Source organism: Cyprinodon tularosa, unplaced genomic scaffold (assembly GCF_016077235.1).
Source record: "Cyprinodon tularosa strain WSP-4 unplaced genomic scaffold, ASM1607723v1 ctg27, whole genome shotgun sequence".
Lineage (NCBI taxonomy): Eukaryota > Metazoa > Chordata > Actinopteri > Cyprinodontiformes > Cyprinodontidae > Cyprinodon > Cyprinodon tularosa.
The window spans coordinates 1,394,279-1,417,510 of NW_024038974.1; the positions used below are offsets into that span (position 1 = coordinate 1,394,279).

The following is a 23,232-nucleotide window of genomic DNA, read 5'->3' on the forward strand; positions in this document are numbered from 1 at the left end:
ATTTCAGTTTCACCTTTTCAGTAATTTGTTTGGTATAGAGAAAGAGTGTCTGATGTTTTAAGGGAGACGTTTTTTTTCTACACGAAACAAAATACGGAACCTTTTCAAACGTACAAAAAAACCAAAGACTCCAAACGTCGCATTTCGTTCGTATCGCGAGAGTTCCCACTCTGTTTTACCATTTTTGATTTAAAAAAACCGTCTTTAACATGGTCGCGAACATTTTAATTGTTTTAATCTTAAAGGTATAATTTCTTTCACGAGAAATTAGTCGAAATATATGCCTAGATATTAAAACTAAATAAATTACTGTTGGCTTCACTTCCTGTCAAAGAGGAAACAGTTTGAAGATTTCAAAAGAAAAGTTCAACTATTTAAATTTTCAGTAATTAACTCCATTAAATATTCCAAAACTCATGAATTGGAGGGCTCTGTATTATTAAACAGTGTTTTTTTAATTATTTGTTTATTTGTTAGTGATTAGTTCACTGTATTTATTTTTAAATATGGCAGAGTTAGTCCTTCATAAATCAGAGGGGAGCTTTTAATATGAAATTAAGTTGACCCTTTCAGGGGGAAAAAAAAGTATTTTTCCATTTCCGGGTTGAAACTGTTCCTGTCGTCTCTTCTGCTGTCATCTCTTACCTCAGTCCGTGACTCATATTTGACTATTATTCTTCTTTTTTTTCCTACGACGACGTTGACCATATGAGAAAACAGCCGTTAGGTTGATAAAAAATGAGCGCGGGTGGGAGTTTTAGGACGCTGCGGCTGCTGGTTATGGTGAGCCTGTGTGTGTTCATCAGCTTCTCAGCAGCAGCAGCATCATCATCTCCTGCTCAGGAGAAGGACAGTGCCATGGAGAACATCGTTACAGAGAAGAAGGCTGAGGAGAGTCACAGACAGGACAGCGCAGACCTGCTCATCTTCATCCTGCTCCTCACCCTCACTATCCTCACTATCTGGCTCTTCAAGCACCGGCGCTTCAGGTTTCTGCATGAAACCGGACTGGCCATGATTTACGGTGAGAGAGAGAGAGAGACACCATCAGAGCTTATGAATCTGAGGATCAGATGTCAAACCGCATGCTGCTTATTAAACCATGGCTCCTTTTAGAAAGAAACTGGTTGATGCATAGCAGGTGATCCTCTGTTCCCCTTTCTAGCATTAAAAGTATTTCACTTCCCCTCTGCACAATAAAACTGCTAACATTTGATTGATAAAAAGAGTAATTTACCTGATCAGTCATGCACTAACTACTAATTACTTATTTAGATCAGAAATATATCCTTTTTCAGTCCTGATGTTAAGAATTAGGTAAACTAAGTACAAATTGTGAACAAATATTCCATTTATACCAATTACTCATTCATTTAAGTTCTAATTCTTAAAGTAATGTTGATCTTTATATACAATTTAAATTAAAATAAATTGATTTCTGCCTTACTTTTTTAATGAAATGCACAAGAAATTCTTTAAGATTTACCAGCAATCGGAACATAACCATAAATACTATTAAGTATTAATTAAGCAAGTATTTGCAAAACTCTTGTATCTTAAGGTCTCAGTTAGCTTTCTGCAATGTGGGTTTTTTTTAGACATGCATTCCAGATCTGCTATCTAAAAAATGTCCTCCCATTCCAATGTTTATAGTTTTTATCTGTCCAGTCATTGGTTTATGATTTGTGTATTTCTTCACCATCAGCCCTTACTCCGTCTTCTTCCTCCCAATCGGCATCCTCCTTTAGTTATTTCTGCAGTTTTCACATCTTGCTGAACCTTGTCTCCTTAGAAATATCTCCTCAATGTTCAAGGTAAACTTCTGAGTTTATTTTTCTAACTTTCAATCAGAGAACTCTGAAAATTTGAGTCTGGAAAATTATGGTATTTTGACTTGGATAAAGGTGTAGATAACTTTGGTTTGGGTGATGTGTAAAGCTGTACAGTTTGAGTCAGTGAAACTTCCGCACTGTGAAAAATATATCACTATAAATGCCTACAGCTGGTAGTTTAAAGTGGCCTGAATGAAAACAAAATATTGACTGAACTCAATAGATTGAATAATTAAAAAAAACTCAGTGAATCAGGAAGATCTAAGAAGAAAAAAAGTAGATTAATGCTAACTAGAAGTGTTGTTCAGCAATCTAAAAAATTTCAGTTCCATTATGATCAGTTGAAATTATTATATTTAAGTGCAACTTAAGAAAATATATTGGTTAGTGTGTCATTTTAAGGAAACAGCTGAAACAACATCGCCACTGTACACAGCTGAGATCATTTTCATCACCAAGGGTTTAAAAGGCAATAACAAAGAAAGAGGCTCCTGCTCCAGATCCAATCAGCAGCTGGCCAAATGACCAATCCCTCTGAGGAGATTGAGGCATTTTTTTTACAAGAAGTATGATGTGTGCATTGAATACGAGACATTCAGACCTAAGAACATTGTACCTGCTGTTTAACAAGGCAGCTAATCTATTTGCAGCGGTACTTCAGCGTTGGAAAGAGTCGGTGGAAATATGAAAAAGAATCATTACCTCCAGATTCTTCGGCCTCACTTTAAATAAACAGAGGGTTGGAACACTGACACATATGGTTTCTTTGATCTAAAACCGGCAGTAAAAATAGGTTTGGAAAAGATAAAGCTGGCAAATATTAGCAAATATTATTAATATTAGATTAAAAAATCAACCTTATTTAGGCAGAAAGTTTTTAAAGGGATAAATAAGTGTGATCAAGACTAGACGGGCTAATGAGCATTTGATGAGGATGTCTGGATTATTTTAGATTCTATGTAGATTTCTAACACTAGATTAGAGAAAAACTAAATTTTTGCACCAGATTTATGTCTTTTGTTTCCTGTTGCATGCTTTCCACCCTGGGAAATAACAATGCATCTGACTAGAACTGTAGCTAATTGTTCATTTTGTTTATTTGCATGAGCTTTACTTTTATTAGGCTTTAAAACTTTAACTTTTTGATCAATGCAGATTAAACTAAATAGTTTTGTTTGATGGAATAATCCAAACACATTGCATATAAAAAGTAGTGGAGCTTTGCTGTCCTGAATTAACCCAATCTGTTTTTATTTTTATCCTTCACCTCTTTCCCCAGGCCTCATCGTGGGGGTGATCTTACGTTACGTCGTTCAGGTCCCTCGGGATGCCAGCGTGGTCTCGACAAACTGTTTTGTTAACGCCAGCCCCGCCACCCTGCTGGTTAATGTCAGCGGGAAATTTTATGAGTACACTTTGAAAGGGGAGATCAGCGCCAATGAGGTGAACGACGTGAAAGACAACGAAATGCTGCGCAAGGTACTGGGCCATCCTCAGTGTTTTAGTTTGCTTGGTCACACAATCATGAAGGAGAGCAACTGCAATTCAAACACCTGGAAGTTGTTAAAACTGAAGTTATCGCTCATTAAGCAAAGAAGGATTTAATTTATATCTATTATATCTTTGTTTTATTGTCATCAGTTTAACGCAACAAGAACAGCTTTCTGATTGCATGCATTATTTCAATCCTTCTCGCAAAAGCATTCAGAGCGCTTTAACTTTTTGTGCATTTTGTCAAATTTTACCCACAAAAATCAACATATGTTTGTAGGATTTTTTTCTGATGATCAACACAATTTATCCCCTCTGAGATGCTGATTGGTAAAACTAAAGTTTATTGAAGTATCAGGTAAACTTTAAAGGTTTGTCTCTACCATTTGACACATCTTGATATTTTAATATTTTTAGTTGTTTTTCTGTGCAAAACTGCATAGTTTGTGTCAGTTACTTTTCACATAATCCTTGAAGCTTTCGGGTTCATTCATATAGGAATGTCAACATTTGCCCAACCTTCCTTACAAAATGGCTCAAGCTATTGACAGGGATTTTCAAGTCTAATCAGACTCTGTATTTATTTAGTTACTCTGACTGAGCCATTTAAATACTAGAATATGTTTGGCTCCTAAACATTCAATTGCTGCTGTGTTGGGGTGTCTGTTTGTGCTTTGCATCGTTTTTTGCTGGAAAGGTGACCTTTAACCCCAACTTAAAATCCTCTGCAGCCTCTTAATGGGTTTACGTCTAGGTGTTCTTTGAATTTACAGTAGCCCCTACTGCAGAAAAGCATCCCTACAAGGTAGTGCTGCCACCACCACCCCTTACTGTATAGGTGGATTAAGATGAGGCTCAGTGTTCAAAGCATTTCATGTGAACCTTTGTGGCTTTGCAGTTCTATCCTATCTTTTCAGTTTTAGATAATGGTTTGAATGTAAAATGCTTTCAAAGTTTGTGTGTTCGATTTTAAGGAGTTGAATACATAAATATGTCACCCTGTTTGGGCTTTTATTATTAAGTAGAAAAAAAATCTATTCAGCTCACTATTCAATGCTTCTTTGTGATACTTTGTGTTGCTTTTTTATACATAAAATTGCAGGTGTTCTATTGGGATTTTAATGGGGAAAGAAAAGCTCAAGGGGTGGGAAAACCTTTGTCTTTGTCTCAAGCAACAATGAAAAAACAGCTTTAAATCTGTGTATTGTAAAGTGCTGGCTATTTCCTTTGTGATGCAGTGTAAAGTAACAGCAGAATAACTAGATTATTTTGTTCTATCAAATCTTATTGGCTGATCTTGATTTAGGCTTTAATTTGGTCTCAGGTTTAATGAGTTGATGTTTGATAAACTGTCACTCTTCCACTTTTTGTCAATTTGTCAATTTATTCTAAGTTCCAGATGTTTCATGCTAGATTAAAAAAAATACATGTTAATTGAATGTATCCTGAAATTCATCAACATAAAACTGTTTGTGAAGTTTGGCCTTTTTTGTTCAGCTAAAAATGTTGTTTTTGTGTATTTCAGGTCACGTTTGACCCTGAAGTTTTCTTCAATATTCTTCTCCCACCCATTATCTTCCATGCAGGCTACAGCTTAAAAAGGGTACAACGTTCAATTATTTTCAAACAAATCTTTTTCATTTCTGATAACATTTTGTCTTCCGTTGAACTAATCTTTTACTCGTAAATTAAAAAAAGAGGTGCATTTTTCTAATAGTTGTTTTTATTTTACAGAGACATTTTTTCCGGAATATGGGATCTATCCTTGCTTATGCCTTTGTGGGGACAGTGATTTCCTGTTTTGTTATTGGGTAAGATAATGTTGCTTAAAAACTACTAAGACAAACCTTTACAATGTATTTGAAGATAAGATGCCTTCTGGTCCTCCCAACAGGTTGTTGATGTACGGCTGTGTTGTGCTAATGAAGCAGTTGGGCCAGATGGGGGAAGACTTCTTCTTCACTGACTGCCTGTTCTTTGGAGCTATTGTCTCAGCAACAGACCCAGGTATGTGTGTATATATAATATTTATATAAATATATATATATTTTTAAATTATATTTCAAGGAAAGTCTCAATAGTTCCAAAAAATTCACATTTTAGCCAAGGTAAGGTGAGGAAACTTCAGTAATGTCCTTAATATACTTACTAGATATTGAAGGGACCAAGTGTACATCCCAGAGGTACACCAGAGTTAATGTCATCTGTTTATTTAAAAAAAAAAAAACACCATTTCATATAACTCAGATTTGATCTGTTTCATTGCAGTTGGTGAACTAAGGTTTCCTTCTAGAGCAGGAGAGAACCTTTACTACACTTTTGTCTAGTTTAGACATCATAATTTCTTATTACATATTTACAGTTTAGGATAATGATCAATTTAAACCCTGACATCAGTTCCTGCTGGTAGTAATGAGAAGTACTGATTGGTGTGTAAATATTGACATCTTGTTCATCAGATCAATAACTCTGTAGTTTCCAGGCAGTCAGATTTGATCCCTGTTTTATTTCTGAGGCTGTCGAAAACTCACTAAAGAAGTTTACATTGATCTTAACTTAACTTGGGGTTAACTGGGTTTAAACAAGTTGACAAATAAAATCGTTGGATCAGATAATTATTTTTATAATAAGCGACCTCTCTCATGCTAATCCTCATTGTGCAAACATTTGTTAAAGAGTCAATTCTTTAATAGCATTACTGTGTTAAACCAATAATTTTTTTTAGATTTCCTTTAAATCGATTTATTTGAGGGCATTGCTTAAATCTGCTTTCAATATAAACTGTATTGGTTCATGGTCACATTTTTCTTTAAACTGGAAATTCCAGTTAAGATTTTAAAACCTATATTTCAAGAGAGTCCTTGGTAACTTTAGAGATAAATAGGAGCTCCTAGGTTTTTCCAAATGCCATGTGTTTGTATTTCCACCATGAAAAAAAAACATGTATCTGTATGTTTCACAGTGACAGTCCTGGCTATCTTCCATGAGCTACAGGTTGATGTTGACCTGTATGCACTGCTGTTTGGAGAAAGTGTGCTCAATGATGCTGTGGCCGTGGTTTTGTCCTCGTAAGTTGTTGTTTTTTTTATATATATAATTCTTAATCTGCAAGTAAACAGAGAAGGAAATGCACTGACTGTTTGAGACATGACTTTAAAAGTGTATGTTTTGGCCTCTGATCAGACATTTCACCAAACTTAAAGGAAAAGTTCGGTTTTTTACACTTTAAGCCCATTTTCTGTAGTGTCCAGGATGAAATCGAATGATCGACACCAAAAGTTTGACAATTGGTCCTGTCTCTGCTTTTTGGCTCATTTAGAATCACCCCCTGGCTGCTTTAGAATGGCTAGCATAGAGCATGTCCGATAATGTCCTTAAAACAACCTTAAACGTTCTTTTTTTAAAATATGCTACTTACCGTGTCGTCGGCGCTGTTCAATGACGTTCCAAAAAAAGTTTCGTGAAGAAAAAACGTTCCTGTAGTGTTTTATTTAGCATTTTGTAAATCCCATTGAGTTCTGTAGGAATAGTCAATATTCCGCTGCCACCGGAAACGGAAATGGGGCCTGTTTACACAGTTGTAGTCTTTTCGCTTCACTCTGTGTACTCCGACGTCGAGAATCAAGAATCCACCTTTCGTATTCCATTTTCAGAGTTTTTTAAAGTGTTTAACAGAGACGTTAGCACCTCGACGTCGGAGTACACAGAGAGAAGCAGAAACACTTGGGCCTTGCGAAAAGACTACAACTGTGTAAACAGGCCACATTTCCGTTTCCGGTGGCAGCGGAATATTGACTATTCCTACAGAACTCAATGGGATTTACAAAATGCTAAATAAAACACTACAGGAACGTTTTTTCTTTGCGAAACTTTTTTTGGAACATCATTGAACAGCGCTGACGACACGGTGAGTAGCATATTTAAAAAAAAGAACGTTTAAGGTTGTTTTAAGGACATTATCGGACATGCTCTATGCTAGCCATTCTAAAGCAGCCAGGGGGTGATTCTAAATGAGCCAAAAAGCAGAGACAGGAGCAATTGTCAAACTTTTGGTGTCGATCATTCGATTTCATCCTGGACACTACAGAAAATGGGCTTAAAGTGTAAAAAACCGAACTTCTCCTTTAAATCGTTTGCCCAGGTTTCTCTGTTTTAACTTCTCCCTTCAATACTGTTGTAACTTCCTTTGTATAATGTGTCATGATAACATGCAGCTAGGAGATTCATCTCTGTACTGTGCAGAAAGACCAAGGCTAACTCACTGAATTAGTTCACTAAGTAGATCATTCTTTTGTGTGCTTCTACAGTGCCAGGGGGCAAACACTACAAATCAGAGGCTTTTGTTGTTTCTGACTGACTTATCCAGACAGATTTTTAGAACATTAAGTTCTAAAAGTTTTTCTGAGTTAAGTCATTTTATTTTTATTTTTTTGTGTGGGCTAAGAAAACATTTTCCCCACAATATTATTAGCTTTAAAAGGCTCTCAGGGCCATACAGAAGGAAGGCAGATTAAAACAAATCATCTTATTATTTCTGTGAAGGAGAGATGGTGTAAATCTAAATAAATCCAATTTTAGAATCATTCTGTGATTAAATCAAAACCAAACAAACAAGCTCCGGCTGAAATAGATATTTGATGTTAAGCTCTAACTAACATGTAAGATACATTGTATAGCATTCTCTACATCTGTAGGCTTCCTTGGTAATGCTCAGTGTTCAAAAACATTTTATTAAAGTTATGAAGTCTCATCTAAAAAATACATTATTTCAGAAAGAAAATATTGAATAAAGAAATAAGGAATGACATCCAAATGCCGCTTTTTAAGGAGAGAAGAGTGGGATGCTGGGTTTACCAAATCCTCTTAACCTACTTTGGCTCCATTAATAGGCCACTGAGATTGACAGGGTGATAGGTGCCGTAATGCCTGAACAGGCTTTTCATTTATCTGCAAAGTTTTAATTTAGTTACGTTTATTTTACTCCTGAGCAAGAAAAATGCAGTACCATACTTTAAATGATTGTACACAGCAATCTGGAAATATTAATGCTGCAATTAAAGATATGAGCCTGAAAGGGAAAGATAAAGACAGATTATGATCTGCAAAGTCAATATTTTAGTAGGTCAAAGCTCTGATCTCAGGACCTAGAGAAGTGTGTTTTGAGCACAAAAGGGGTTTATGACCAGTGCAGCCTAAAGATCTGACCCAGTTCCAATGTTCTGCAAGGAAAAATGGCTCAGAATTCCTCCTTACTGTTTTTAAAAGATATCCATAGGGTTTGACCTAAGACATACATTTTAGAAAAATAAGACTGGACCAATTACTAAAGCCCCTGTCACAGATAGACTATTTAGACAGCCTAAGCTTGACGTATGCAAAATCTGGCAAAAATGCTGGCATACGTTGAATAAATTATGGGTACGTTGTGTATAGGTCATGAGCACGCTGGAGTACGCTGAAACACGTCGACATACGGCAAGTGCGTCGAGAAATGTTTTGAACATGCTCAAAATTACCTGACGTATGCCAGCGTATGCTTTTACGTGGGCCATAAGTTACAAATAAGTAATGTGATCGTTGAGATACGTTAAGTGTAAGTTACTCATAAGTCACGGTGTCTATTTATCCAAAGCCTATGAGTAACTTGTGTATAACTGATGCGTAACTTTTATAAAGAACTTTTCTCCAACACATATCGACGTATTTGATGTGTGCCAGGACGACCGCTGAACATGTTTCTGACTTCAAGCTACTGTTTAATGGCGTATTGTTAGCGTTTTGGTATAAAAGGGGGTTCACAGGAGCAAACCGTAAGTTCTCCTTCAGGATGCATCCGCATCATAGGGTGAGCGATAAAGTGAGTGTGATGGATCCTCCTGCCTTCACGCCCACGACCAACAATCTTCCTAGCAGACATGACGCTGAATCTGCTACGACTGCAAACCTTCTTTCTTTCTGTTTCTATAGTCTTTTTTTTTTTTGGCAGGCGGCAAATAGCAGCTAGGTTAATACCGCGATCAAAGAAATCTTTTTAATCAGGCTGCTCTCCTCCCCCCTCGGGACACCGGCTTGTGCATCATTTCATAGGCATTACACTGCCGTACGTTATGCATAAGTTAGGCTGTCGTTGGACATAAGTTCTGGACTACTCCATGTATATGCCCAAAATTGAAAAAAATACATAGAAAGTGCAGCGTATGCCAGCGTTCTGATTCTGGGACGCTAAATCAGCAAGGTGTGACAGGGCCCTAAGGAAATGTAGGAAAAGTTTAAGTGTCAAGAAGTCTGAAAAAACAATCTTTGGTTGTTTTTTGGTTCTTTTCACATTTAAGAAATGGAGATGGTTTTCATTAGACCTAAAACAGTACAAGTTTAACTGGATTTAACGTCTGACAGCAATCAAAACAAAAAATATAAATTTTTGTAAACTTTGTTGAAATATCTGGTATTAACTCTGAATATTTGCCAATAAGTGTTTTTCTCTATGTTTACAACCAGGTCTATTGTTGCATATCAGCCGCAGGGAGACAACAGCCACACCTTTGAGGTCATGGCCTTGCTGAAGTCTTTTGGGATGTTCCTTGGAGTTTTCAGCGGCTCCTTCTCACTGGGAGTGGCAACAGGGATCGTTACAGCTCTTATATCTTTTCTGGTTCTGTTTTCCATCCATTGTGCTCAGCAAAGTTATCCAGAGTTAAGCTTTGTGTGAAGTACCCCACAGAATGATTTTTGTAGTGAGATGATATTTGCATAAACTGAGTTAAATCATTAAGTGTAAAACCAATGTGTTGATTTAAACCAACTCCTTGACTGTGATCTGTACGTAACAAAGTTCACCAAACTAAGGGATTTCCAGCTGCTGGAGACGGCTCTGTTCTTTCTCATGTCTTGGAGCACCTTTCTGCTGGCTGAAGCTTGTGGCTTCACAGGTACCAGAAACACTTTCATGTATTTAAAATGGATCTGTTGTAAATATTTCCTGCATTCCAGTAGAAGCGATCCTAATGTGGTTTTTTTTGTCTTTCTATTATATGATCTAACCTAACATTGTGCTCCACAGGTGTGGTGGCAGTGCTCTTCTGTGGCATCACTCAGGCCCACTACACCTTCAACAACCTGTCTCCCGAGTCTCAGGACAGGACAAAGCAGGTCGGAACCCATCTTAAAGTGTTAAGTTGTGTCATTATAAAAAAAAAAATCCCAGGTTTAATTGTGGTTAAAATTCTAACCCTACCGTATTTTCCGGACTATAGAGCGCACCTGGAAACTGCAAACATGCATATATAAGCCGCACTGGGCTATAAGCCGCAGATATCTACTGAACTTTCTCCCACACACCTCTAGGGGGAGCTCTATATATAGCCCCTGGAGTAGGGATGTTGCTCACAGCTGTAAGAGCTACTACTGAAAGATGGGGCCCAGTCTCTCTCATAGGTTCAGCAGCTTTAATGCAGCAAATAAATCTCAGAATTTGGGATGTTTGTTCTCCGTGGTGCCTGCTGTTAGCATGTACTTGTGCTAAATTAAAAATAGCGCCTTATTCTTTAATTTCCAACTCTGACTTCCCCCTCTGGCGGTTAGAAAAAATCCACAGAAAAGCCGTACCGTCTTATAACCCACGTGGTTCAAAGCATGGGAAAAGGGTAAATGTTAAGTGGCCTGTACCAATAAAACGTTTTTTTCAAGTCTGAGGACTTGACCAAAGCACTGTACGCTACATTCAGTCATTGCCCCATTCACGCACACATTCACACACTGAAGTAGCGGCTTTATAGTCCAAAAAATATGGTACATTTAATCATATTTATGAATTAAGTTTCTAATCAGTCTTTTTTTAATTAAATTTAAACAATCCTCTTAGCATCAAATATATCAGTATCAAATTCTGAAGATGTGAAATATTTTCCTAAACATTGACCCTTAAGTTCTCTTTTTTTTTTTTCTCGTTTTTTTTTATTAAAAAAAGAATGAGATAAGTGTGTTATAAAATATATTAACACGTTAGTTTAAAACTAAATGGCTAGATTAGGATTGATCATTTATGGGATCAAAAATGATTTTATATTTAAGGATTAAGTAAGCAAAGGAAACAGAAAATAGTATAAAAACCATGGGCGTAGGTTTGCATAGGAACCATAGGGACATGTCCCTACCAATGTTTTGAACCGTCCTAATTGTCCCGACCAATAATTGGATGTGAGCAACATGTTTATAATTTACAGCAGTGGCTCTTTTCCTCTCGCAGCTCCTCTGCCTGGTCTCTCCTGTCCCTTTCACCTAGCGGCGCATTGAACTGTGCTGCGCTGTTTAACTCCACTCTCATTGGCTGTTCTGCCTTAGGTCCCGCCTTCTCTCTTTCTGATTGGCTGTTTTCTAGTCAGCTGTGCTTGGAGCACAACATTGAAAATTTATTCACACTAGAATGCAGCGGTTACTACAATTAATATTAGACTATGAAACTAGTCCCAATAAAAAAAATGAATATCATGTACACTAAAAAACAAAAACCTTGCTGTTACTGGTTTCATTTTTTGATGACTCTGAGGAAGTTCAGGTATAATTATTAGCAGGTGTTATTTCTCTTATAGAGGAAAACAACAAGAAATGGCGGCTAAACATCTGCTGTTTATCGTTTAAAAAGCATAATTAGGGTTCCAAATAATAATAATAATTTAATTGACTATTTATACTTCTAGAAATAGGATAAAGAGAAGAACAAACAGATGAAGAATATTAACATTGATTTTATCTTACATAGATTTCCACACAGTCTATAAGTAAATTAGTACAAACATTAATGTCTGGTAAAAATGCTGGAATCTGACTGTTTATTTTGGATATTATTAAATTACAGATAAGATAGTGTTATATTGTCTTTTATAATTGTTAAAAGTGATTTTATATTTTAATCAACTTAGGCTCATTCTCAGTGTTGTGTTTGTAGATGATGCCACTAAAAAGAAAATATACATAAGGAGCTATTTATACAGTCAGACAGTAGCAATATAGGACAATGATAAAAGGTTGTGTTACATTTAATCCTTTACTATTAAAAATGCACTTATACATTATATGATTATAGGAAACACAGATATCCAGTAATAATGGTGCAGGGCAGCTTGTAGGTGAAGCAGCTGCCATTCAGTGCTTCAGGTGACGTCTAAATAAACCAGGTGAAACTAAAATATTTCCACATGAGGAGTTCTGGATGGAGAATTTTGATTATATATATGTATTGTAGTTTTACAATTTTGGTATAATTACTGATCTAAGTGGGTTGCTCTGTTGGAAAAAGACACATTTTACATTTATATTATGTTTTAGAGTCTTTATACTCCAGTTAATGATGAATCAATTATTAAATTAGTTGACGATTATTGAAATAATCAATTCATGCTTCAAACATTGATAAACAGCATCTAATGAGTGTAGGGTTTTTTTTATTTAATTTTTATTAATGTAGCAAAATTATGCTTTTCTCTTTTAACATTGAATTCCTCTTATCAGTACGGATGCTCACATCGAGCATAAAAAAGGGCGTGCATATTGCATAGCACCAATGACACCCGACCAATCGTGTCCCTACCAAAGTTAAAATCAAACCTACGCCCTTGATAAAAACCCTTAAGGGAAGTTGTGAAGGGAACAGAAAATGAGCATTTCGTTTTTTATATGTGATTATTAATGAATATTTATAGATGATTGGCTGTTTTTATCACACCTTCTATTCTTGTTTCTGTCTGAATCTAAAACCAAAGGTCTGCAAAAGAGAAGGAAACTCGGAAAATGGGAACTTTAAGTCTGTTTCAATTCTGAACCACTACAAGCGTACAGCAAAACAAAAGAGCAGCAACTTTAGGGTTAGACGCTGTTTGTCAAACAACAGGGGTTTCCTGAAATCCAATAGTCCAACAGCTGCTCTGATCTGATCTGATCGTTCTGTGGTGCAGTTTGGACAACCCAGAGGTTCCTCTTTTAGAAATTTAGAACAGAACAGTTCCCGAAAAAAAACGAGCTTCATCTCTACAACAGGTGCATAAAAATAAAATTAACCCATAATATCTGGAACTCTATAACAGAGTTCAATGAATAATAGCTACTGATTTCAGACCTGAATCAGCAACAAGTTGATCAGGTTTGGCTTTAATTGCAGAAGGGCTTTTTGCATGGTGCTGTCACAGAATGTCTTAGTCTGGCCCAGCATTAAGAGCGCCGCTCAGAGGAGTTTCTGAGCGACACTAGCAGGTGATGATTACGGAGGCATTTAGAAATGCTTGTGCCACGTTATCAAACCATATTAGGATTTGTTTTTTTTTCTAAGATGATTCAGTTCTGAAACACTTGATAAGATCATCTTTGGCGACAAGCGTCATGCGTGAATTAAAAAAAATAAGCTCATAACCAATCACAAATTAATTATGATTCACTTAAAAAAGTTCTAATGTAAGATCATTCACTTTAAGAAATACTTTGACATGTGCTAATACAGGGTTTGTACAGGAATGAATAAGTCAAATTTAATGCTTTTTAATGCCACTAACAGGTACCCGTCGACAGGCTGCAGCCCTGTCCCAAATTCCTCGTTTTCCAGCCACTTTTGTTGAAATTTGCTTTTTTCCCTGCATTCTCTAGCTTTTTCTCCGACTCAAGCTTCTTTTCTGAACATACAGCTTTTCGACCAACCGGAAGCAATTCCTCGCAAATATATCCCGATATAATATTGCTAACGAAATTGTTTTTATAAACATTTTTTTTAATAAAGCATCTTAAATGCCACAATAAACACATTTAATGAATTTTAATGCCAAATAAGGCCTTAACTTAAAAAAATAATACTTTAATGACTTTTAATGATTTTTATTGACCCGCGGAAACCCTGTAATAAGTATCTAAAACAGCTACTGACTTCATGGTTATAAACCCTGAGTGCTCTGCCAACCTCAAAGTCACGACAAAGTCTTTTTCAACCAGCTTGTGTAAAAGAGTGAAATATGTGCCTGTTGATGCGTATGCAAGCAAAAAGTCAGATTTCTGACAGTTTATATGATTTCGAAGGTGTTTCAAGTTATTTACATTTTATGTTTTATGTAGAGTTAAACACTTTTGTTATTTAAACTCATTAAAACATCAAATTGTGCAGCACTGCAGATGCATTTCTCTGTTTGGTACATGACTGGTTTACATATATGAAGCTGCATGCATTTATGAAACAACAAATGACACTTTAGCGTCTCCACTCAGGAGGGGCTTAACCTATAGCTTTATCTGTGTATCCTGTAACTCATCAGTATATCTCTGAAATAATAAATTAATATAATAATAGTACTGCTGACAGCACATTGCTATATTTACCGGCAACTATCTTCTCTGTTGCTGCAATCATGTCAAAACGACCATCTTTGTTCATGAGTGAACAGAAAGAAACTGAACCAAATATGTTTAAATGTCTGCTGAAAAATATGCTTGACTCAAAGAAAAGTAATTTATTATAGTTTTAATGTTTTGTTCTCGATCTTTGTTTTGTTTTTGCAGCTGTTTGAGCTGTTAAATTTCCTGGCAGAGAATTTCATTTTCTCCTACATGGGTCTGACCCTGTTCACCTTCCAGAACCACATCTTTAACCCCATGTTCATCGTTGGAGCTTTCGTATCTTTTCAACCTGTTTGAACCTATTCCTATTTTATAAAATGATGCTTATTTATTTCAGTTACTCTTAATAATCACAATATCCTTGTATCACATGCTCTACATGTAAAGTTACATCTAGACACAATTGTTTGTAAAGTCTTGATAGATTTAATGCAAAGATGACAATTTCCTCCTGGATTCCACTGTTTGTTTGTTTTTTCCTTGACCTTCTTCCCATCCAGCTGGCAGTGTTTGTGGGAAGAGCTGCTAACATCTACCCGCTGTCATTCCTCCTCAATCTGGGACGACGTAACAAGATTAGATCCAACTTCCAGCACATGATGATGTTTGCAGGCTAGTGGAGCACAGACTGTAGAAGAGATTTGACAGCTAAAAAAGATATGTGAACATTTCTCTCATGTTTTGTTCTTTTTATTTTTAGGCCTGCGAGGTGCTATGACTTTTGCTCTTTCCATCAGGGACACGGCTACGTACGCCCGTCAGATGATGTTCTCCACCAATCTTCTCGTAGTTTTCTTCACTGTCTGGGTTTGTGGCGGTGGCACCACTCAGATGCTGTCCTGTCAGCGAATACGGTACGCTGTTTCAGACTTGCCGCTCTTGAGCTGCTATATTTACACATCAAGAGGTTTTTTTACTTTGAAAAATGATGCCAAAAGCTCTAAGTGATTCTGTTTAAATTCTGCTAAATCAAACGGCTCATAATTGTCATCCCTGTTTAAGTCCTGGCAGAAAGAAAATGCTAATGCCTGATTACATTAATGTGAAACTAGAAGGTGCTAATTTTTTTTATTAATGTATAGTTGTAGGATTTCTAGATAAGTCTTGTCAACTTAAGAAAATACAAATAACATTTTTTTAAATAATTTTATTCATAAAAATACATGAATGTAGAAAAAGTCAATGTGCTGGTTTTGCCACCCATGGTGACATCGACTGTGATCGAGCATTTGACAAACCAGCAATTAGTCTTTAGTCCCTGTAGACATAATCCTAATGAGATTTAAGCTCAAACTTTGACTAGACCATTTTAATCAAGCCATTCAGACTCGGACCCCTATTGGTCAGGATCTGTTGTAGTTTTATTCTAGGTCACAGGGGCTCACCTTTCAAAACGTCTGCTTTAGTTTGCTAATTTTTTTGAAAACTGTATCCTTTATTTATGTCTGATATCTTTGTCTGATATAATCACTGGATTCAGTAATTAAAATGCTTCTAAATACAATCAAACATGAAAGCAGACTGCGCTATGAAAGTGACCAAGAGACAGATTCATTGTTCTTCCCTTTACAGAGTGGGCGTTGACTCTGATCAAGACAACTCTGTAAGTATGCCACAAGATGATCTGGTTTACAGCTGATGTTATTTGTAAATACATTAATGAATAAAAAAAATGTCCTCTGTGTTGGTTCAGATGAGTTTCGCAGACGGTTCAGAGAGGAGAAGCACCAAACAAGAAAGCGCCTGGCTGTTCAGAATTTGGTACAACTTCGACCACAAGTATCCTTTAAAAAGAGCGCGTACCGTTGTGATTCAGCTGCTCTGCTTTCTGCTCTTGTTAAATGAAAGGCTTTCAAGCCTGTTAGTAAGGGCTGGTGTTCATATTTTAAGCCAGCAGAGGGAGCTCAAGTTATACATTAAGAATTAAATGATCTCCAGATTCAGAAGTAAAATCTGATATAGAGCTACACTAAATACAAGGATATAGCCTTCTTTACTGTCTGAGGTTGTTATTTACTGCAGCCTTTCAGCTACTGCTGATACAAGATGTGTTTTATTATGGATATTAAACCTCTTATGCTCACGTTCATCCACCAAGTCCATATTTTATACATAGGTCCTGGATTTATGTTTAACTGGATAACAGCTTCATGCATCCGTGCTCCGTCCCTTTGCTATCCATTTTTTTGTGTTTTTTTTTTATGTTTCTTTTTTGTTTAAACTGAGACTGTTAGTATGTCATTTATCATTTCAGTGGAGGATTATAAAACAATGTTGGCTTCAAAAATTGGCCTCAAAGAATCAACAACTGGGATCAGTTAGACTAATGACAAAAATAACCACGCATATGGAGGTCCACAATAAACCTGGTTGATTTCTCTACATTTTGTTGACATGATGTCACAGAATGAAGCTGTTTGCTTGAGGTTTGTTCTGAAGTAGCTTAAGACGGGTCAGTCGCTGATGTTAATGGACCTATGGATTTAATATCATAAAAAAAAAGAATAGCCATCTGGGTCTTCCCAGATGGGTCTTTTTTAATAACACTCATCTTGGTGTGTATAAAAACGTCTGAATTTTGAGAATATAATAATAAAAAAGTTGTTTTTGGATTTTTTCTGTAATCACAACTGGCACAGGATGACTCAAAAGCTTTAACTGAAATTATACAGGGTATGTTATTATCCACTTTAAACGGTAGCTCATCAGTGTGAAGACTTTGGTAAGTCAGAATACCCAGGTCCCGGTATAAAGAGTGGCGCAATCGTTCCTTTGTGGTTACCGTACCTGAACTGTGCAGCCGCCTGCCCCCCGGGCTGCATGTTCTCACAGATCTGCCCCTTTTTAAGTCCAGATTAAAGACTCATTATTTAAAACTGGCTTTTAATAGAACACTGATTTATGCTTAGGATTTTTGTTTTTACAATGTTTTTATATTTGCTCCTCCTGGTGTTTTTGTAAAGTGCTATAAAAATAAACTTTGTTTGATTGCAGAATGAAAGACATTAGATAGCCTTTACTGTCCCACAGTGGGGACATTCAAAATTTGCCCATAGGTCCTAAGGAGCAAAGTGAATCAACAATAAACAATAAAAACATCAAAAACACACAATATGCATAAAGTCTGCTGGAATATAAAAAAATTAGTGATAATGGGGTTTCTGTTTTTCATTTGTTATTGAAATGCTTCCTTTACTCCAGCTGTTCTCCAGCTACCTGAAGCCCATCCTGACTCACAGTGGCCCCCCTCTCACATCTACACTCCCTCCCTGCTGCGACCCCCTGGCCCGCTTCCTCACCAGCCCTCAGGCCTATGAGGTCAGAATTTGGGTCATATGGACCTATTTAGTTCACGTTTGATGAACATATCAGGATATGTCTCTTGTCCACCCCCTTCCCAGAATGAGTGCCAGCTGAAGGATGATGACTCTGACCTCATCCTGACGGACGGAGACATCAGCCTGACCTACGGCGACATCACTGTCAGCACAGACGCTACAGGAGCCCACACCAGCGGCCGGCACGCCTCAGACGACCTGGATAGAGAGTTAGCATACGGAGATAATGAGCTGGTGATGAGGGGCACGCGTCTGGTCCTCCCCATGGACGACTCTGAGCCTCCGTTCACCGACCACCTGCGGATGTAAAAAGCAGGTTTCAGCGCAGCCCGAGACAACCATCCATTTCAAACTGACCCAAGCCACCCAGCAAACATTGATTACTTGACTCTCTCTTTTCTTTCACTCTTTCATTTTTTTTTTGTCTCCTCTTCTTTTTTCCTCATCCCTCACTTCCCTGTCTCTACCTCATTCTCTTTCTGCTCATTTTCATACTACTTCAGACATTCCAGTTTTCTTTCTCCATTCTGGCTCCTGTCAGTCACTTCACCGTAGCATTGCAGCATGAGTTCTAGTGAGTAAATGCAAAAACGCCAACCACTACCTAATTTATCAGTGTGCAGTGTATCTCAAGAGAAACTATAATGTTGTCATGCATGTGGAGGTTGCTCGTCATTATTTTTGTATTTTAGAATATGAAGCTTTGTTTTTGGTTTGGGTCTGACTTTGAATGTTGCTGACTTTTTTCTGCGCATCAGAGGCAAGCTGACCCAGAGGGTAACTTTACTGTACATTTGGTTTCAATCAAGTGCCTGGGAATTGTAGTTTTTAAGCATGGCAACTCTATACTAGATTATTTCTAAAAAGGACGCAGCTTTAGAGTGGTACAAAAAAAAAAAAAAGATATATATATGTATATTAAAGTCCAATGGAAGCCTCCAACCCAGAAAGGTCTCAGTATACCGCATGGGTGTGTGTGGCATCGGCTTGTGCTGTTTGCTTGTTAATAACACGTAAACAATGTGAAGCCGCCGGGCAGCAGTGACAGCTAGTTACGGATCTCTGCGGGTGACCTTAGACTGTGACATTAGAGAGATTTTGCACCTTACTTAGGAAGCCGACAGCGATCACAGCATATTGACAGGTTGCTGCTCTGAAAAAGAAAAAAAAATCCAAATGAAGTGAAGTAAATAAGCTCTGTGCCATTCCTGTCATGCATTATGACATCCTGTGTAAACTGAATCCATTTGACCTTAAAGTGTTTTGTACGCTTTTTGCTAAGGAACATTTTTGTCATACACGTCTAACTTTGTTCACATTTCAATTAAGATGTTTAGTTTTCATTAAAGTCCTTAAAGTAACATTTAGGTGCCTAAAATTTTACACAGACAAAAAAATTTTTTTTTCTATAATCTTGGAAATTTAGGTTATTTCTTCCTTTTGGCATCTTTCAATGCATTTTTTCTTTTAATTTAAGATATATTTGCTCGAACATCCCTCAGTTACTTAATTTCAGCCTTTATTATTCACAAATAAAACCCATATGTTAAGCAAAAATATTTAGGATATTAATGTTGATTAATTAATTCTATATTAATTAGTTAAATATTCCATTAATTGGTGGAATATTTCTGTGCTGGATCGTATTCATCGTCATGCTGTCATCACTCTTGATCATTTTCAATATTAGGGCTGCACAGCATGCAGAAAATATGGCATTATATCAGATGAGGACGGCTAAAGACCGGCAAATCAGACAGTTATCTAAAATGTCATGTCCAGCTTAATACTTCATCTCAAAAGTCAATTGAAAATGCTCACTGTGAGGTCTTCAATCTGTCGTGCTGCTCTAATTATAATTCAGAATATTTATGCTATAGTCCAGATTCCCTGGTAGGAGTAGATATTTGCACTGGGACTGGGACAGGTCTTCATTTTGAAAGCGACCAGCATTAGTTTAGCCTAAATGTTTTATGTTCTTTTGTTGCCCTCTTGTTTTGTACTGAATGAGTCTTTTGAAGGTAAAACAAAACATAAGTTTACTTGAACAAAAGTATGTCAATGCAAAATCACACCTGTTACGTTTGGTTTATTTCTCTGCATGTTAAAGAAGAACAAAAAGCTTTTTGAGCCACTTTAGGTTGCAGAGTTTCAGGGCTACAGACCCTACAGGAAGCACAGGTCTGGTTGTCACCATGGTTACACTGTGTTTATTTAAACTGTAGCCAGAAAACATTTGGTGATTTAGCTAAACGCAACCGTTTTAGTTTTTTGTGTGAGCCAAAGAAAATGAAGCAATTGCATGCAGAACAAATAAAGGTTTTTAAGAATTTAAAAAATGGAGAAGAAGAAGAAGGAAAGAGTTGACAGAAGGAGGCTTGTAGATAACGACTCTTCCTTCCTCAGTTATCTTCTGCTGTGCAGGAACTTTTAATTTAACTTTTTTTCTTTTCTTAGCTTGTTTTTTTTTTTTTTTTTTTTTGCTTTAACCAGGCATTCTTTATAACTTGTATTATTTTTCATTATTTCAGTTCATTTTTTTTTTTTTCAAAAAGAAGTGAAGTAAAGGAAGCCTGCCATTTGCACTCACTGTATGCTTTTTTTTTTTTCATTCTTTTACATTTTTGATGTTAAAGACAGTAAAACAATATCATTTCTAACAATGACGGATAAATCCATGTTTAGTAAAAGTTTCATTCCTTTTGTAAAGATATATTTCTGCATAGCAGCAACTGTAAAGATGATTTCATGCATTTATTTCCCCCCATCTTTGGTACTTTTTAAGTTGTTTGCAACAAGAGGATTTTGCCATGATTTCTTCAGAGCACAAATGACCTTCTGCTGATTGTGTATATTTGGAAAAAAAAAATCTGAATCTGAGCAGAACTGTTTCTATCCAAGTGACCCATCAATCAATGTTAACGACCTTGGTCTCGTTGTTTTCTGCTCTGCCAGTACGTGTGCTGTTTCTGCTCTCTGATTGGTAACTCGTAACAAGCTTTGATCAGTGGAAATATTATCTCAAGTAGCTGACCAAAGAGGCCTGCTGTGCTCTGTGTTTCAGACACTCCGCATTCTCTTCATACAGCATATTCCCTTCGTGTGAATGTATCTAAATGCCTGCAAGTGTTTATGGATGTGAGTCCGACAAAAAAAAAAAAATACTGTGTCCTCTCTTTTTTTTTGTATTTTTTTTTTTACCTTTGTTGCAGATACTGTTTACATCTGTGTAAATATACTCTCACCTGTTCTCTGTGCGTGCAACGGTCAATAAACAGAAGCCTTTGCATTTGATTATAGCTCTCTGTCCAGTGACCTCATTGTTTATCCAGCCTTTTACCATTCTGCAGAAGTCAGAGTAGGAGACACTCCTATTCCCAAAAATCATGAAGCATATTTACCAGTTATGCATGATTAGTGTGATTATGTCACTTTAAAGTATAATACTGAGTAAATCAGTCATACAGACCATTTCAAAAAAGAATTTTATTGGGTAACATCTCTGATCCAACATCAATGAGTGATTCTACAATATTACAGAAAGCATTAATTAGCCTACACATCAAAAAAGATTGTAATACAGGATTCCTTAATGCTATATGTGCGAAGGACCTCACCTATATTAAGACACGCCCCTCTGGATCACATGGTGATTTTCTTAATAGAAAATTACAACATTTTGCAAGAGTGAGTTATTGTTTATATTTTATGTGCATTAAATTAGCCTAGCGCATCTTACTGCTAAAGATGATGTGTGAGGCTAACTCCAGGACTGTCCCCGACCCTGGATCCCTTTTAAAACAGGCCTCCCTTTGTTTAAATGAAGGGACAGATCTGCTAATGTGAATTCTGGGAATGGTGGTCCACCGCCTGCACCACATGCATGAGCCTTTTTAACACCTAAAATGACCATGAGAATCAAATATGTCTGAATGCACCTTTAATTCATGTCAGTTCCGTCTGATTTCAGCAAGATGAGTAACAGAAAAACAGAAATGATGAATCATTTCCATAGTATGGCAAACTTTTATACCAGATTCACTTCTTGATGTCCAAAGAATTTGATTCTGAGTTTCCCCCATTAAAGTCAGATTTATTCTGCTACACCACAGATGGACTGAATGCTAAAACAGAAAAGTAATATCATTCTGGCATCTGTCAGAACTTTAATAGATGTTATAATATAGGACTGACTCCCACTGTTAGTTTTTAAGCTTATAGTTCATTTAATAAAATGACAGGTTACTCAATAAATTATTTTTTTATATTTTTCTAGCTTTTAGGAAAGGTGTTTAGGCATTTAGTCAGCCCACTATTGTTTGCTGTATCAGTATTTCTGTGACCGACCTCAGGCTGTTTTGAAGAAAGCTGTGGACCCTCATTAATTAGGATTACTTACACCAGCTGGATTGACATAACGGCACCAGTCGAGCCCGACTTGGTCTTTGGGAAATGGATAAAGCCAGGATGACCCGATCATGCTAGGAAAAAAATAGAACTTTATTGATCTCACAATGGAGAAATTAACTATCTGCATTTGACCCATCCCTAAAGTCAGGTGAGGCAGAGCCTGACTTTAGCTTTTATTCTGAATTTCTAAATTCTACTATTGTAAAACAGCCCTGTGGTCTCTATAAGCCTCACCATCAGAATCTGGATGATGATGATTAACAGTGATTTAAAGGCTACAATGCTTCGGATACCAACTATCTGAGCATCTGGACCAGAACATCAGGGGAAGATGGTGCTCCCTGTGGATCCCCTTATCTGAGTGAGTTACAGTCTACAAATGTATTCCTCATGTTTTGGCAATTTTCTTTTATAAAGAAAAATAACTGTTTGTTGTTTTTACTGTTTTTGTTTCATGGTGAGGGGAACCACTTTTTACCAACCATTTATTAATATGTCAAATGTACACCTGTCTGCTAATTGTCTATACTATTTATATATAATTAAATGGTTAATTGTCTCAGTAAAATGCCTTGAGATGACATGTGTTGTGGCACTATATAAATAAACTTAATGGACAACTTAAAAGTATTTATAAAGCAATATTAAAAAAAAAGAAGAAAATTAAGCTGGTGCGACCAACTGGATCCCTGGGACAGTTGCAATATGTCATAAATCCATTATTTTTCACAAATCAAGTTTTCTGAGAATTGGTATTGTTTCTAAAACTATATTTAAAAAAAATGCATTTT

The 23,232-nt window shown here is 36.6% G+C and overlaps 1 protein-coding gene across 1 annotated transcript; it reads left to right on the top strand.

Moving 5' to 3' along the window:
- The first annotated feature begins 608 nt into the window (after positions 1 to 608).
- slc9a6a (solute carrier family 9 member A6a) lies at positions 609 to 21,330 on the top strand. Its single transcript, XM_038289587.1, has 16 exons — positions 609 to 1,024; positions 3,112 to 3,311; positions 4,849 to 4,926; positions 5,058 to 5,134; positions 5,218 to 5,330; positions 6,286 to 6,391; positions 9,822 to 9,963; positions 10,147 to 10,252; positions 10,384 to 10,472; positions 14,856 to 14,969; positions 15,194 to 15,305; positions 15,394 to 15,547; positions 16,266 to 16,296; positions 16,387 to 16,472; positions 17,906 to 18,011; positions 18,095 to 21,330. The coding sequence occupies exons 1-16, from the start codon at positions 739 to 741 to the stop codon at positions 18,338 to 18,340; spliced, it is 2,046 nt and encodes a 681-aa protein (XP_038145515.1). The 5' UTR covers positions 609 to 738; the 3' UTR covers positions 18,341 to 21,330.
- The last annotated feature ends 1,902 nt before the right edge of the window (positions 21,331 to 23,232 follow it).